This window comes from Protomyctophum parallelum, assembly GCF_964188405.1.
Source record: "Protomyctophum parallelum genome assembly, chromosome: 1".
Classification (NCBI taxonomy): Eukaryota; Metazoa; Chordata; class Actinopteri; order Myctophiformes; family Myctophidae; genus Protomyctophum; species Protomyctophum parallelum.
Window position 1 is genome coordinate 22,544,239 of NC_139697.1, and position 17,498 is coordinate 22,561,736.

The 17,498-nt window shown below is 41.1% G+C and overlaps 1 protein-coding gene across 3 annotated transcripts in view; it reads right to left on the reverse strand.

Moving 5' to 3' along the window:
* Positions 1-15,476, reverse strand: part of slc66a2 (solute carrier family 66 member 2) — a 36,677-nt gene extending 21,201 nt beyond the window's left edge. Inside the window, exons 1-4 of one of the 3 annotated variants that reach the window (XM_083762834.1) lie at positions 15,445-15,476; positions 13,493-13,907; positions 12,404-12,537; positions 8,083-8,133 (exon numbers count right to left, since the gene is read on the reverse strand). In XM_083762834.1, coding sequence (XP_083618960.1) covers positions 8,083-8,133; positions 12,404-12,537; positions 13,493-13,695 — 388 coding nt within the window. In that variant the 5' untranslated portion in view covers positions 13,696-13,907; positions 15,445-15,476. Of the gene's footprint in view, positions 1-8,082; positions 8,134-12,403; positions 12,538-13,492; positions 14,268-15,444 lie in introns of those variants that run through there. The other 2 variants (XM_083762833.1, XM_083762835.1) reach the window with 2 other exon arrangements.
* Between the last annotated feature and the right edge of the window lie 2,022 nt (positions 15,477-17,498).

Below are 17,498 nucleotides of genomic sequence, written 5' to 3' on the forward strand. Positions count from 1 at the left end.
GTGTGAGGGTTGGGCAGGCCTCAAACACGGTGCAATAAGAGGCCAGTTTCAAACAGGGGGTACAATAACAGGCCCATTATACTCTACATGGAGTAAATAAGCAGTGTTTATCACAGTACTACCACTCTGATAGCCTCATCTCCCTCTTCCAACCAAGAGGTTTGGTCATTGTGTGGGAGCACCCCGGTGCCGTTTAAAAACGGCACCGAGCTGTGGCACAACAGGCAGGCAGACAGGTCAGAGGAGCAGAATTCAGTTGGGTTTTTTACCTACTGTTCCCTGCCAACTTTGGCGAGAAGTTGTAATGTCGCGGAGGCGGTTGGTATAATCGTTTGCCGCCCGTCACTCAACGGGAGAGCCAGAAAACATTTTTGGGTTGAAAGTAAGCAGGTGAATTTACTGTTGTTTTTTTCCAACAAGCTTCATTCCTGAATATTTCAAGTATGAGAGCTTGTTTGTCCATAAGGAGCAGAAGAGAATGTAAAACAGACGCTGAGCTGTAAGCAAGGCATCTGTTATTGTGTAATGTGCATTGGGGCCTCCACATCCCACTGTTAAGTCCCACTGTCCCAAAAAAACATGTTTGTTTGTTTGTTTGTTAATATTTTAGTAGCTTGTCCATGAAAATCCTGGATTTTTTCATAACCCCACTAATATAGTGAAAAAGATGTCGTATCCTTCAGGGACGTTTTTGGTAGTAAGAAAAATACTTGAAATGAACATTTATTGACCTGTTTTTTTTTCTTCCCCCAGAGCTTTTAAGCTCCACCATGGGGGACATGTGGACAAGGATTTGAAATGCTCCATGTATGACCAGGTCAGGTCTCAAGGTCTAAGCCTGGTCTCAAGTAATCTCTAGGGAAATACAAAAGAAATCTCTACGCAGAAAGAGCTGCATCGACAGAATAGAGGTGATTTTTCTACAAAAACAGAGCACATGCAGCAACATATTTTCTCCCCAAGGGAATCAAATTGATTGCCAATGCACCTCTGTAGCATAATTACGGCTAATTTGTACAGTTCTTCAGTCGTCACATACAGTATGCCTTTCGATAAGTCATGCTCAACAATAATGTGTTTTCAACTGAACAAGTGCCGACAGTGTTTTCTGAATAGTGAAAGTTGCACTCAAGAAAAGTCAGAACAAATGTTATGGTCTTATGGATACTGTGTTACTAAACAACACATTTCATTCTCACTTTGAGAAAACAAAGCTTTAGCTTTTCTAAATCATGTCATCAGTAAAAATTATTAACTTGCGACACAGATAGTGATTCTTCAAAGAGGCGATATATGACCTTCAAGGAGTAGTAGAGAATTTTCAGCTGTTTAGGGCTGATGTAGACAAAATAATACAAAAGGTTTTAGCCATAAACGCACTGCCTAAAGTAGTGATGTCTAGTAGTGATTGCGCAGAGAGCTTTCTAGCAGACAGCATGGGGAGAGGGTAATGGGCAGTGCTGCAGAGGGAATCACAGGGAGGCTAATAGAGGAGCTATCCAGGGTCCTGAGATTACAGAGACCCAGAGATGTACACGGAGGAAAATCAATCAGGGAGCAGCATGCTTTATTTTATTATATATATTCTTCTCTCGTATATCATCCAATCGATGCATCCCACTTCTCACTTCCCACTCCTTGGCTCATTGATTGACTATTTTATGAATTCAAATGTGTATGATTGCACTTTTTAAAAAATCGACCCGTCCCTTAAAAAATTATATATGTTGCAAAGGCTATATATTGTCATCAAAACAGGACAGGGCTACCAAAGTGTGCCTGTGATGCAATATTGCAGTGGTTTTGCAGTGTTTAAAAATAATTAAAACAAACAAAAAACTTTTTAGAGTGGTGAAAGAACAACTTACAAAGTTTATAAAGTCAGCCAGGGCCACGATTTCCCAATCTATCTTACAGAAGCAGTGCTGTGCATGTGGATGGCGGTTGACTGGACACAGGCTGACTAAAAAGCAATTTAAGCGGTCGTTTCACCCCGCTCCAAAAGTTTTACTTTCCACTCCACATCTTTCATCTGTAGCGCTCAGGAAATACCTTTACTTTTTGGATGAAAGGGTTTTCTCCACTGCTCTTGGAGGGCTCTACCAGGGCTTAAAGCCAAAAAGAATCCCAAGACTGAAAATGTTTTTTTTGCAAATCTACACTGATGCCATTAAATGACCCCTATGAAATCCTCAGGACTGAAATCAGTCCTCAGGACTGAGAACTTTAAGCCCTGCTCTACCCATTTCGTATTCCTATGCAGTGATATCAAGACATGGAACCTCTTCCTCAGAGCTAATAGCGGAACGTGAGGTTCCAAAAGGGGCTTGTTTGTTTGTATGCGCTTATATGTAATATGTAATTATGTATACATGTTAATCTTGTTGAATGTGCCCAGGCGGTGGCGTAACCGTCTGGGCACCCGACTGGTAATCCAGTCGCAGTGTGCCGCGGGTTCGACTCCCGAGCCCGACACGGCCTTTACTGCATGTCATCCCCCCCATCTCTCTCCCGTTTCCTGTCAGCCTACTGTCTGTCCCTTCAAAAACCAATAAAAGGCGTAAGCTGCAAAAAATATATATATATATTTTTTTTTAAAGCTTGTTGAATGTGTTCAGAGATCTTAAAATTAGGTTAGGCTGATGATTGTGCCGAAAGAGGACATTAGACCCTCATTCACATCAGACCTATAGACATGATGTTTTCTATTCCAAAAGGCACCGAGGCCTGTGATGCCGCTTGTAAAGGACACCAACGATCATCGATCAGAGATGGCAATCATGGCAGGCACATTTCACAAGCATTTACTTTTGTCTATGATCAATTTCATGCTTTTGTTTGAACAGGCAACTGGAAAGCGAGAAAGAAGTTCCAAGCCATGAGTCTATATGGACATTTACTGTATATACCTCTACCAGAATAATAAGCGGTTTATTCTGATATAAAAGGCCAAACGTTTTCTACATACAGTTACATGGAGGTGTTAACAGTGTTGTTTTTGGCAGCAAATTTTGATTTTAGTTTTAGTCATAGTCTCTTGAATAGTTTTCATTTAGTTTTAGTCACATTTTAGTCACCTGGAATGTTTTAGTGTCGTCTAGTTTTAGTCGACTAAATATCATAAGATTTTAGTTGACTAAATCTACAGTTGATTTAGTCGAACAAAATGTATTTTGGCGGGCCTTGATGCCGTCGTAATGACTGTTTTTTTTTTCTCACTTGCTGAAAATAGCCGATCTACAAGCACACAACGCGTCACAGTGCGACGCATTGTGATCTTGTAGATCAGCTATTTTCAGCATGCAACTAATTGTAAAATGACTTATACTGGATCTCTTGTCCACTAGTCCCTTCCTAACATTTGAGTCTAGTTTTTATTTGTTGACGAAATTGTATATTTAGTCTTAGTTTTAGTCATCATAGCTTAGTTTTTATTTAGTTTCCATTTAGTTTGTCAGTGAAAAAAAGGTAGTTGACGAACATATTTCGTCTTCGTTTTAGTCGACGAAATCAACACCGTTATTCATTTTATAGATAATGGGAGCACTGTGTGTCTAGAAATGCCAGCAGCATGACGAGGTGCTGAGCACCTATTCTGTGCTGAGCCTTGCACAACGTGCACGTCTGGCGTTTTTCTTTTTTGTGGTCGTAGAGAGTTGAAAAATGCCATGGTGGACACAGCCAATGACTAGGATTGCTCCATTATAAGCATACTTATATTCTCCAAAACGAGAAACAGCACAGCTGTCCCCAACATGTGGTGTGAAATGTAGTGTGAAATGCCTAATTTTTAAATGCAATGAAAGTGCAGGTTGGCGCTCGCAGTGTTACTGATGTATGCCCAATATTTCCCCAGAACTATGTGATCTTGCATACTGTATACTTATTTATGTACAATAAGTACAGAAGGTACGTTTAATGGCAAATAATGGGTTATTCTTCAGAGCAGACAACCTGTAATTGAGGTTGATGTGGGCCACCTGTCGTTCTAATGGTGCTACAAAGTACGCCTCCACCTGTGAATTTGTGATGGATGACAGAGCTCACAATGAGAGTCAAGTCAACAGTCAAATACACACATACAGGCTCAGATGCAGATGTGCTGACAGGCAAGACTGCTCTTAATAGTAGGAAGTGAAAGGGAAAAGAAAGGTATTTTTGTCACAGCACATACAGTACGTGAAATTGACACTTAAACCCTAATATGCACAGCTGCTCTGTAATACCAGTAGAAGATGAGAAAAGCAAGCACAAGTCTGTATACGCAGTTTACCGGGTGCACGGTTCACGAAGATTCACAGTAAGAACAAAATAGCCATTAGCCAGCAAGTCCTTTTGGTACTTTTAATTCATAGTGCAGAACGGACAAACACAGCAAATCGACACAGACGCGCTTTGCCGTTAAGCCTTCTTCCAGCGGGGGCGCCCGCTGGCCTAGTGGTCCAGGCACATGCCACATATACATAGGATCTGGGCTGACAGCATGTCGCGTGTTCGAGTCCCGTTAATGACGACACTTGCTGCATGTCTCTCCCCCTCTTTTCTGTCCATCTTCACTGTAACTATCAATAAAGGCACAAAAGCCAAAAACAAATCTTAAAAAAAGCCTTCTTCAGCGGAAACACGCTCAGTATGAAGTTAAAGTACCAGAAGGAGAGCTAGCTATTTCTTTCTTGCTCTGTAATACCATTGGGCGAGTTTCTGTGAATGTAATGCTGTCTGTGTGGCCGAGGAACGCACATGTGGGCCGGTTAAAAAAAAATCAACACCAGCTTGGTAGCCACAGAAACGTCTCTGCTTTTGCATGTGATGTGACAGACAAGACAATGCACCTTTCTTTTCTTTTTATTCCCTGAATAAAAGTATTAAAATACAAAGATGCCATTGCCTGGCCCTGTATCTCAAATGGTCAAATAAACATTTGGTTATTTGTATATGAGCAAATGTAGATATTTATGTTAGACATTGAGGGAAATTAAGATTCTCAGATTTTCTTTTTTAAACGCTGCTTATAAACGAACCGGTTAATCGATAAGGTTATCAATTATCAATTAATTAATGAATTGATAATTGACATCCCTACAAGACCCCAATATGCTTTAGGCATTACTCATCAATTTCACACGATTTATTTTTAGATTTCTGGGACTATACTGTAAAATCCTCTGTTAATTTAACTCTGAGAGTGTACACATGGAACCAAATGGACCCGTTAGGGGCATACAGCTGGGGACACCTGGCCCCCTGGAAACCCCTCAAGGACCACTGGGGGTTCTCGGACTGCACATTGAGAACTGCATGCTCTACTACAGCTACGACACTCACACCAACTGAGTGAAATTCTGTGCATGCCTGGTGTTAATTTTAGCTTACTGAAATCCCCTTATATTTGTAGTGTCTAATTTCAATTTGTTTGTATTCCACTGTGCTCTCATTGCCTTGTGCATGGCATACCGTTAACATTTATAAAAGGAAAGGGTCAAACTCAAAAGGTCTGTTTACTTTAATTAAATTTAATTTAATAGTCAATCATATGCCATTCCATACAAAATGTTTTTAGCCATCCGACCTCCCTCAGTGTATACTTAATGATAGCACTCATTCCCCATTTAAATGGCCCCATTGAAATGGGTATCATTTGTATACACTGTGAGGTCCGGGTGGCCGAAAACCTTTTGTATGAATGGCATATGAATATGATGGACTACCGTTATTATTAATATAAGTAAACAGAGTAAAAAGACCCACAGCTATATCTTGCGCCACCCCTTACACCTTATGCCTACACTTATTTGCCATTTTTTACTATGTCGATGTAGAATGGCTAGTTGAACAATTTAAATATGTTTTAAAATAGTAGGAAACTGCAAATTAGTTTAGGGATAAGGGAAGGGGTCGGTAGCGCAAGATTTCAACCTTTGGTCAAAGCATCTGAGAAAGGCTGAATGCCTTTAGCCTAATCTATACTTTGCTGTATGAAGGCCATGTTGCTCGAAGAACAACCGATTTTCAAGATAAAATACTGTAGTTTTCTACAGCTGTACAACAAGGTATAAATGAGGTCAGTAGTGGACAACATCTTGTCCGGCTCCTGCCATTTCAATTGTCAGATCGCAGACCAGCAAAGCTGCAATTAAAGGAAATGAGTTTCTGTCAATCGTAATGAGCCTCACCAGAGCTCAGTGATTGATGGACATGCCCTTGGGGCCCGGGGGAAGAGGTTAACAGCCAGCAGCCCTTGGGCACTGGGTGGAGAGGTCTAGAATCGGGGCATACCAGGGGAACCATAGTCATGTCCAGCATTGGAGCAGAGTGACCCCCACCCTGGCCCTCTGTCAAGCCTCCAGACAGCCAGAAAACCAAATGAAACCAGATGGACCCGTAAGGGACCGGTCCCTTTGGTTCCACTCTCAGGGTCAGAGTTACAAATGGATAAATGAACGCCAACATTATCTTTTCTTTTTTTTACTGTGCACTCAAACCAACTGGGGGCCTAATTAATGTCTTCTTTAAATTCCTTTCTTGACACTTCAATTTAAACATATTAGAATCACATCATAGCAGAGCCATGCCTGTGTAGCCAACTACTTTCACATCATGTATTGTAAATGTTGTCTGCTACCGCCATCTAGTGGCCGTAAGATGTACTAGAATGAGAGCCATTCCCTAATAATAAAGTTAGGTTGCAGTGGACCAAAGATGTGCAAAGTTTGGAGCGTTCGAAGATTGTCGATTGTGGAAGTAGAAAGTGACAGTTGGGTAGGAGAAAGAAATGCCGTTCATAAAATAAAAATAAACTCCTGCACAGTCACTTGCATATAGAACCATTATTTAGACAATGTTTTGGTGAGAGACAGATGCGATCGAAACGTCTAAATAAGGGTTTCTCCATGCAAGTGAGGAAGACAATGTGCAGGAGTTTGCGTTTAGCTATTCAATAGGCTCTAGTATTTTGACATTAAGCCACTGGTTCTCAAAGTGAGGTCCAGTTAAATGAGGTACAGTTTAAACACTTGCCGATTCGCGGTGCAGTACGTTGTGAGCTTACCCCATAAGAGAACATTTAGCACACAATCTTTTCAAACGCTACATTATGCCTTTCAGTGACAGCTGACTCTCCCTGCCCTTTACTATACAGATTAGAGAGCAAGTAATGCGTTCAGACTAAGTGTAGTTCAAACAAAGCCACAATGAAAAAGGTTAAGAGTTAGAAGGCATTAAGCCAAAGGACATAGTATAGGCATATAAATCAGCATAAGTTAAGTTCAGACACATTGACACAACAGCAAGCTGGTATGAGATAAGTACACTTATTACACTGCCCAGCTGTAGAGTTAAGATAATAAGCAAGCAAATTAGGCATCAACACCATTTCATAATTCAATTTTTTAAAGCAACAAAAGGTAGTGCATGTTATCATTTTTTCTCGAGCTACATACAGTAAGTGCAGGGAGCGAGTGCATTACGCACAATAAGAAGTTAGTAACTTAGACTAAAATAAAAGTACAAACACTTGAGTAATTGAAAATAGATATATCTGAAAAATCACCCCAATATAGGGCAAGCAGTGTATGGAATGATCATTTTTACCGTTTTCACCATGCATTCCTATTTGGGCTACATTTCAAAAGTTATCTTTTGCAATTGCAAACAAATTCACAAAATGTCAGAATATAAATGTAAAAAAAATAGCATATCACATTGTGAGCTTGCAGATCTGCTATATGTTTGCCATAGCACGACGTATAAAGGGCTTTAGTTATTTTATGTTATTCTTTGGGGTGGGGGGTTAATACAATAACATGTATTATAGTACATCAGATGCAACACTACAATGAAACAATGAAGGGTAACATACATGCATCACATACGGCATTGGACGCCATGCCGGGGTTTACATGCAAGGGATGCAGGGTTTATCAATGAATGAAGGAGAGACATGTTAGTCCTCAGTTATTAGTCCTGATTGGGCAGAGGAAGAACAACCACACTGGGGGTCATGCAGATGAAAGAACAAGATGAGAGGCGGAGATGAACTACGACTGATGTCCTGTGGTCGACAGAGTTGACTATCGTACATACCCAGAAAGAGCCTCTTAGGGACTTTGACCTCCTCGTCCTTAATGTCTGTCACTACAGACACACAAACAAAAGAACAGAATAGGAGAGAAGAAGGGAAAGAGACAGACAGAAAGCTTGGTTTCTCATTTGGAACACCCCAAACCAATCCATTCCATACCATGACGCGCCAGGATCGTCTATAGGCTGGGAGGTTGATTTTGTTAGTTCCTCCGGCGCACTTATGAAAGTCTAAGGGCCAATTCATACTTATTTTAGAGCCGAATAAAAGTCGGTTTGGCTCTGTAGAGCCTACAATTTGACGTCATTTGAGGTTCGGGGGGCGGGTACCGTCCTAAAGTCGGCTATTCGGTGCTACTGAAAATTTCTGACTAGCCGAAATCATTTCGGCACTACACAGCGCCGAAACAGCAGTAAAATAGGAGTATGAATCGGCCCTAAGTCAGATGAATCTCCACTCGGGCAAAAGCAGTTGAAAGTGTAGAACTCTGAGACGGTTTCCTCCTCTGTCTACTACTAGGACTACGGCTGCCTATAAATAAAAACCTCAATGAAGCAAAGTTCAAAAGACCCCATGGTGACAGTAGAGTGGAATGACTGAGTAGACAGTAACACTTTCTAAGAAGCCCATGTCTATAATGCATTATTAGGCATACTTACAGCCAGGTACAATTGCATTATAATCTGCTTTATAGTCACTGTATAAGCACTCATAATTAAATACTCACAATGCTTCATAACAGTAATCAACACATTATAAAGCATTTGATAATGACTTACAAGGTCAAGTATAAAACTGCTTATAACACTAGTATAATTACTCTTATAAAGGCTCAAATGTCTGTTTTATAGGAATAATCATAGCACATTATGAAGCATATCATTATTACTTAAAGGTTCAAGCATAATAATCTTTCATAATAGCTTGTCACTGAGTTTTTCATTGTGATAGTGTATACTATAGTATAGTATAGTATAATGCAGTTGTTCCCAAACTTTTTCATGTCAAGGACCCCCAAGATGATACTCATTAGCCCGTGGACCCCCCATTTGAAAATATATGCCAAGAACCCCGATAAGAGAAGATTTTTACGACTCTAGCAGTAATTTTCAGCCATTTTCATTTTAAGAGCTCCCAGGTTTGAAGTGAATTAGGCTACAGTCCCTCATTTAATGGCATTTCTAGCATTTCTATACTTGTATATTGTATATTTATATTGTAAAATCACTGTAAATTTAACTCTGAGAGTTACAGACCCATAAGGGTCCATTTGGTTCTTAATTATCATTTAGCTGGGGACCCCCTGGAACTCTCTCAAGGACCCTGGGGGTCACCAGAACCCACTTTGGGAACCACTGGTATAGTGTATTTATGGTTTTAACTACCGGTAAGTAAGTAAAGGCTCATTCATAGTCTGGGTTTTCGGTGGTGAGGTGACCACCGAACTACAACATGACGTCACGAGCCGCGGTGAAGAGCAAACCACCGCCACATGCAGCCCTTCAGCCTTATAGGCCTATTCATAGTCCAGTTTTCGGTGAAGAGGTGACCACCGAAAACTACAACATGACATCACACCGCGGTGGTCACCGCTCACACAACCCATCTCTCCGTTATTACTAACCACCGTTTCGGTGGTCACCCCTTCACCGAAAACTGGACTATGAATAGGCCTTAAGCCTTGCCGAGCCATGAGGCCCATAGGGCATGAGCGTATCTCCCGTTTCTGTAGTGTGAGGTAGCTTGATGTACAAGACTGCAAGTACACCCCGTGGACATGACTGGCATGGCAGGGAGTTACCCCCAGTCCGACCCTTGATGTTGACTGCCAAGAAGTGAGGTATTGGGTCCCATATTTTTATAGTCTTATGCGGGCAGAGATCCAGTCTCAGGGCGGACACTCTTTGACTCTTAACCACATCCACAAGGCCGCTGAGCTGGTAATGTTTTAAGTCATATTATATTTGTCCATCAATATTACTGTAGAAAAAAGAAAAGGAAAAGAAAATGTGTATCTTAAACTGTAATTGTATCTTGTTATGAGCAGAATAGAATGAGTTATAAATATGTTTTTGTTTATAATAATGCATTATAGAAAGTGTTACCAAAAGGTAATTTCTTTGGAGCCCCTACTTTTTTTGGAGCCCCTACTACTCTCTCAACCAGTTACTTTAACATTGGACCAGAGGGACTACACAGTGAAATCCTGAAAGCGACCACTTTTATATTTCCTTAAGTAGCAATAAATGAACACTTTACATGCAACAACAGAGACACTGTAACACAAGAAACCACTGAATAGAGTCTATGGAGCATCTGATCTGACACGGGTCCGGTCGGATGCACAATAGCATCCATTGTGATGCCCTGTAGTTCAGTGCAATGATCCATCTGTCCTCATTAGCTCTATCTGGTTCATTCAGAGCAGTGGTTCCCAAAGTGGGGTCCAGGGAGTTCCAGGGGGTCCCCAGATAAATGATAGTTAGGAAACAAATGGACCCTTATGGGGCTGTAACTCTGAGAGTGTACAAAAGTGTTCCATTTGTACACTCTCAGAGTTAAATTAACATTGGTTTTAAAATAGAAAATTGGGGGTCCCCGGAGATAGAAATACCATTAAATGGGGGGAGACTAATGCATGTCATGGCATATATTTTCAAATGGGCATCCGCAGGCTAATGAGCATCATTTTGGGGGTCCCTGACATGAAAAGGTTTGGGAACCACTGATTTAGAGGACACCATAAATCTCTCCTGACTCCTGAGTCCCTCCTGGACGATGACAGAATGCTTAGCTGTGTAACTACAACAACCTCCTGGACCATGACAGAATGCTTAGATGTGTAACTACTACTACTAAAAATAAAAATAAAAGATGTGTACCTACAAAACGCCAGAGGCCACAGTCAGAGGGATAATACAGGCCACAGTACAACCAATTCTGCAAGCCACAATGGGACTTTTCTATTAGGGCTGGGCAATGAATTCTATATATATTATAGCGATATTGTTATATCAGCCTAGCGGCTAGCCTTTACCCACTTAGCTAGGCACTTACGGATGACTGTTTATTAAAACTCTCATTGTGTAACTGTAAATATATTTTTAAAGCACATAAAGACATCTGCACAATATCGTCAAAATCATTTTTTCTGGTCAAAGATTGTGTGATATTTCATGTTGTCCATATCACCCAGCACTTTTGTCTATAGTTCAACTTTGTACAAGTGTAAACAGAGTATCCTTGTGCAGATGAACTATAATGATATGATAAGCTCAGCAGTACACAACACTGGAAGAGAAACTTGTCTGTCATAATTCTATCCTATCCTAAACGGCACACTTGAGTTCAAATATTGTATATTTGTCATACAACATAGTTTGTGCGAACAGTGAACTGAGCATACATTTGCCCTAAGTCCTAAGTCAGCATCTGCTTATGGAAGCAGGAGTCTTAACTGGAAGCATCTGTCCCGGTTAACTTTGGCAGAATCACTGGAAAGGTTTATAGACTGTGCTGTGGAAACATCTGCAGTCTTGGGACAATCTGTCTCCATTTGAAATGACTCCTGCGAGTATTCTGGGATAAGATAGGCAATATATGGTGGCTCAACCAATGGAGGGTGTTTGTTGTTCATTACCAGATCACTAAGAAAGAGATTCATTTCCTGAAGAACTTTAAGAACAATAACAATTAGACGGTACATTACGATGCATATAGAACCACATGGCTTTCTCAATTGGTATATAATTTACGAGTGCTAATAGCTATATTGGGACAATACAATTAAGGTAATATTTTAGGCTTTAGTCAACCCGGCAGGTAGATATCCTACCAGGTAATAATGTTTTTGTTCATCAGTTAATTGTCTTTCATTATTGTATACAAACATAAAACAGTCCCTCCTTATTCTCCAAAACACTCTTATCTACAGTATGTAGGAACTAAATTAATTTTGAACGTCACGTGTCAAGTTGTCAACTAGATGAAAGTAAGTTGAGACAGTTATGAAACCAAGCAACTACAGTACCTAGGTATATGTTATTCTGATTCTAGTACTGATGTCCTTCAAATCAAATCAAGTCAATAAAAACATAATCTCAGTGAAGTCTAAAGCAGCAGCTACGAACTGGAAAGCTCATGTCTAATTGGAAATACGTTTGTGAGGGTCATGGGAGAAGGGGCAAGTACTACCTGCTGTACAGTATGCTCATGCGCACACACACACCCACACACGAGAGAGAGAGAGAGAGAGAGAGAGAGAGAGAGAGAGAGAGAGAGAGATGGGAATACCACCCAGATGGCTGAGAGATGGATTCTGACCTGTGAATGAGCGGCGGTTTGTGTGGAGTTCTGTGGCCACGCGGACATCAGTGCAGAGAGAGAGCATCACCAGCATGGTAGCAATCATTATGATGCTCTGCCAGAGCAGAGGGGTTTCAAAGTAACGTCCAAATCTGGAACAAAAACAAAACGGAAAACTTTTAAAGCTGCAATCTGGAACTTATTTGAATTAACAAACATTATGTTAACCAATCTGTATGGGCTGGTAGTGTATCTAACTAGTAGACAGTATTGGTTGTCAAGTTGCACTGCCTGAAGCCGACAGGCGCTGAGCAAGCTTCCATCTTGGTGCAGATGCTTGGTATAGTTCCCCATGTGGGGGAGACGGCTTCAAATCGAATGTAGGACTATGGATTGCAACTACCAACATTTTGTTCCAAGTGAAAGTGAAAATATCGTTGTGTCTGTTAAATACAATAAAATGAAAATAGGCTAGTTTGATTTGTGTTCTTTCTTGTGCTTCTTTCCTGTGCTCTAGTGCTACTTTCTGATGAGAGGATGCAAGGGGGGGGGGCACCACATTATGGTGCCCTGAGTTACATAAATGGATCAGAAACTTGATAGCTGGCCCAGGGTTCATCCCAAAACCATTCTGCTCACTTCCTCCTCTCAACACCATGCACGGATACAACTTGGACAATATCAGGGAAACAGAGTAGGAGTGGTTAAGTTAGAAGGGAAGTACATATAGTAATTATTCTGCAAGACTGCATAATATTATACAGAATGTGATTCATTTTGTCATTGTCATTTTGTATTTTCATTCAAAGTATCTGCACTTTATTTATCCATGTGTAACTCTGAGATTGTACAGTATATTCTCAAAGTTATGAGTGTGGGTGTGTTACAGAGAGTCGAATTCGGGTCTCCCACGTGAAAGTCCAATTTCTTAACCACTATAGGCCTATAGACCATTTTCTTAACCACTATAGACCAAAGGGATGTCCCCATGGACCGGGGGAGATTACTTTTGAGACCATCCGGCTCAGGCTCTGAGCCACTCTGCTACAGGTGCATACTTTGCAAAGATGTGATAAGAATGGAAGACAACTTTTGTCCCAAGTTTACCTGAACAGAATTCTCAGTATGTTGGCCACCAGGAGGACTAGACACACGTAGATGGAGAAGCCCTCGGCATTCTGCGTCCTGCGTATGTCTCTGTACTGGGGGACGTATGGCACCACACCTCCAAACACCATGGCACCAGCAGCGATCCACGACACCAGCCAGTTAAATATATCCATCATCTGATCAAACACCTCATCTTCCATGGCGACCCTGATCTACCCCTTCTTTGGCTAAAGATGAAGATGCTTTCCTGGACAGGATGAGATATGATGACGACGGTCCTCGATCGGGTCCTTTTAGGCCCCAACAAAGAAGTCCAATTGATCCTTTTGTGATGATTATGGCACTGATCGTTTCCATTCATTGTCTGCTGATGTCCACAGACAACCCACGCCCCGCCATCACAAAATACATTCTACTGGATCGGAAATCCGAGTTATTATCGTTACAGTACAGTAACAGACAGTAGAGAACAATACGAGACAAACCCCCAGAATGAATGCAACAAACACACCGCCCGATATGTGATTAATAACAAAACATACCTAAGACACATCCCATTGTCTAATTTAATTGTTTTCTTTAGAAAAAAAATAGAAAAAAAAGGAGAGGGCTGGGTGGCAAATTAAAGTTTCTAAAGCGTTCTAACGTTCTAACGCTCCCAGCGTTCTGGGAGAGATTAAAAACGCATTCATGTATCAAAAGAACCGATATCAAATAGAAATCTGGTCTCAATGTTCTGCCTGTCTGGTTTTAATCATTTGACTGAGGTGGACAGCAGGAAACACTTCCTGATACGTCAACCAAGGAAGTCATTTGACTATACTTCCCATAGGCCGAATAGATGTTCGGACAGTGATTGGCTACTTTGGTTGTCGGGCCAACGCTGCACACGCTGTCGGTCGTGAACCGTAGCCCGGGCAACCAACACAGTCCCCCCGCGCCATGGGATGTAGACTCTCCCATTGAACGTGCAGGGTCCTAAAGTAACTGTTTGATGACAGTCATGTTTCAGCTGCTTTGAAGTAAACATGATTTGAGCTATTGTTATACTTATGAACAAGCTTTGACGTACTTAGAGATGTATTTATTTTTTTAATATTATATTATCAATGTATATAGCCTACGCTATTATTATATTGTAGTAGTTGACAGTATTTGTTACATAAAGGCCTATATTTCGTTATCATAATACAAAATATCTAAAAAAAAAAAAAAAAAAAAAAAGAAAAGGTATAATCTAAGACTTAAATCATTCTAAATGAGTACTATTATAGACTGATGATGACCAAATAAATGTGGATTACAAAGTTTTAGGAACAGTTTGTAAAGGGTTAATATAGCCAAGAAGAGAGTTGTAGGCCAGTTCTGGGAATCGGAAAAGTTTGATCACATGCCAGCTGGGGGACTTTCAGCAATTTCTATATCAGTGTGAGGTGTGCATAAATTAAGCATTCATTTGATTTCGGGTTCGATCTAATCTACACCCAGGGCAATACCGGGTAGCCTATTTGTGAAACAGGAAGAAAGGCGTCCGATCGAGGAGGAACGGCACAATGTCAAAAACAGAATCCACGGCAACTAAAGTCTTGACGGAAACAGTAAGTTGAATGTCACCCTATAAAACATTATCACAAAACCATCAAACAAGCTATTTACTTGATTCTATGTTTTTGATCTCTTTTAGATGGAAGAAACAATGCAGAGACTTCAAGGAAGATTCCAAACGATCTCCAATAAGTTACTATCAAACAATATCCTTCAGCGTCACTACATTTGTGAAATGAGGTTCAGTCATAATAATGAATTAGTCCTAAACTCGTGATAAGACGTATTCATGAGATAGCAATATTAAAGCTATAGGCCTACTAACTGATAAGGAATCACTTAAAAACTGCAAAATGGTAGTCCTGACTCCTACAGTATGTGATATGTCAGTCTGTGGGTCTCACCTTTTTATTTCAAGGACCCCATAACGCTGAGAGACGGAGAGTGTACAAATGGACGCATAATTAAGGGAACTCCCTATTCCTTGGGCCAAAATGGAACACGTCATTGAACCCTCAGGATCCCTGCCACCACCTTGAGAACCACTGATTTGTGCCTTAATTTGTTTGACCCTAACCTGACTCCGCCAGATGGGGCAGCAGAGAGTACACGGGGTCCCCCCCCCACCCCCTATACCCAGTGTTCTCTCTGCTGCCCCATCTGGCAGAGTCAGGTTAGTTTGACCCTGCCTCTCCTGCAAACTGTTCCCTAACATTGACACTAGATGAGATGGGGACACGCATTGATGGCCTGGAGAAGAACGTCTCTGATCTCATGTCACAAGCTGGGACGGACCAACAACCCATTTCAAAATGACCCAATTAATCCTGGGAATGATTGTATAGAACACTGTTTCTCAACGTTTCACATTTGGACCGCTGGACCACCACTGGGTGGTATTGCAACTCTAGATTCATCCCATTTAAAAAAAAAATCTATTGTTGCAAATTGTGGCTAGGGTTAGGCATAGTTTAGCTGAGGTGAAGTTTAGGAATAAGGATAGGTTTAGGGATACTTTTACTGAGGTAACATTTAGGAATAAGGTTGGGTTCAGGCATAGTTTTACTGAGGTTTTGTTTAGGAATACCAGGTGGCGAGTCTGGTGACCGTTCCAAGGTCACCGGATTCGACCCGGGCAAGCGTTCTTGTATTCCCCATAAATAGGTACTTAAAGTATACTATGAGAAGCACTGCACTACACCATGTTGAAGGTTCAAGGAGTATCTCTTACGGGTATAGATAGTTTGTGGTGGGTCTACAGTCAGCAGTAACTTGACCAGACAGAAAATAGAAAATGATACTATAAAGTGTGTATAAATGCATTAAAGTGTGACTACACGACTCGACCAAAGAGCATTTAATACCGAATGGTGTTACAGTGAAAAACTGAGAAGATTAAAAAAACCTCCATCGTATAGTCAATGTACTGTATATCGTGATGATGGTTGTATATATTGTCTGGAGTTTTGCATATTGTGCCACTTAAGCCATTTAAGTGTTGTCTTTTCCTGGTATTATCTACTGATACATCACTATTTTTGCAATTTCATTGAAAAAGTAAGAGTAAAATATTCTATCGATATTGAGCTATTGTGGTCAGAAGTATAATTGGTTTTGTGACTTTTGTCCATCTCCCAGTCCCACATGGCACATACAGTAGCAGTCTTCTATGGTTGTGCACAACAAACCCTGTACACAGGTTGCTACTGTGCATTCATCAGTTTCAATACAATAATCTGTACTCTGCACTCTGATAGAATGCTTTTAATCTTGAGGGATACAATTTTACATTTGGAGAACTTGTTGTTAGAGAGTTTCAGAATTAGAAAACTTTATTGCCATGACATGTAAACATGTTAGGAATTTGGTTTGGTGGACAGCAGAGTGCAGTTACAACATTAGGACCAGTGCAAAAACAACATGCAATGAATAGTGAATAAATATAAAGGGCAGAGAGTTCAAGTGTTCAGTCCATTCCACTCTGAGTGGGGATGGATGGAGGATAGAAGGGAGTCAGGGGGGGGACACCAGCAGCGTTGAGGAGCCAGATAGCCGTGGGGAAAAAGCTGTTTGATTGTCGGGCCTTCATAGTCTTTAGGGGCCGCAACCTCCTGCCTGAGGGAAGCGGGGCAAAAAGACTGTGGCCTGGGTGTGCAGGGTCAGCCATGATCTTCCTGGCCCTCCTCAAAGCCCTACTCCTAAACAGGGCATCAAGGGGGGGCAAAGGGCAGCCAATCACCCTCTCCGCTGATCGTATGACCCGCTGCAGCTTGGCCTAAAGAGTTACACCTCTACATTGCAATTAGAGATGTCCCAATACTGCATGTATCGGTATCGGGAAAAGTATCGGATCGGCCCTTATTTGTCATATCGGGTCATATTGGTATCGGTGAATATGCCAGTCTAACCACCGATCCGACACAGGGGTAAGGGGTTGACACTGGCAGGTAAATAAAAT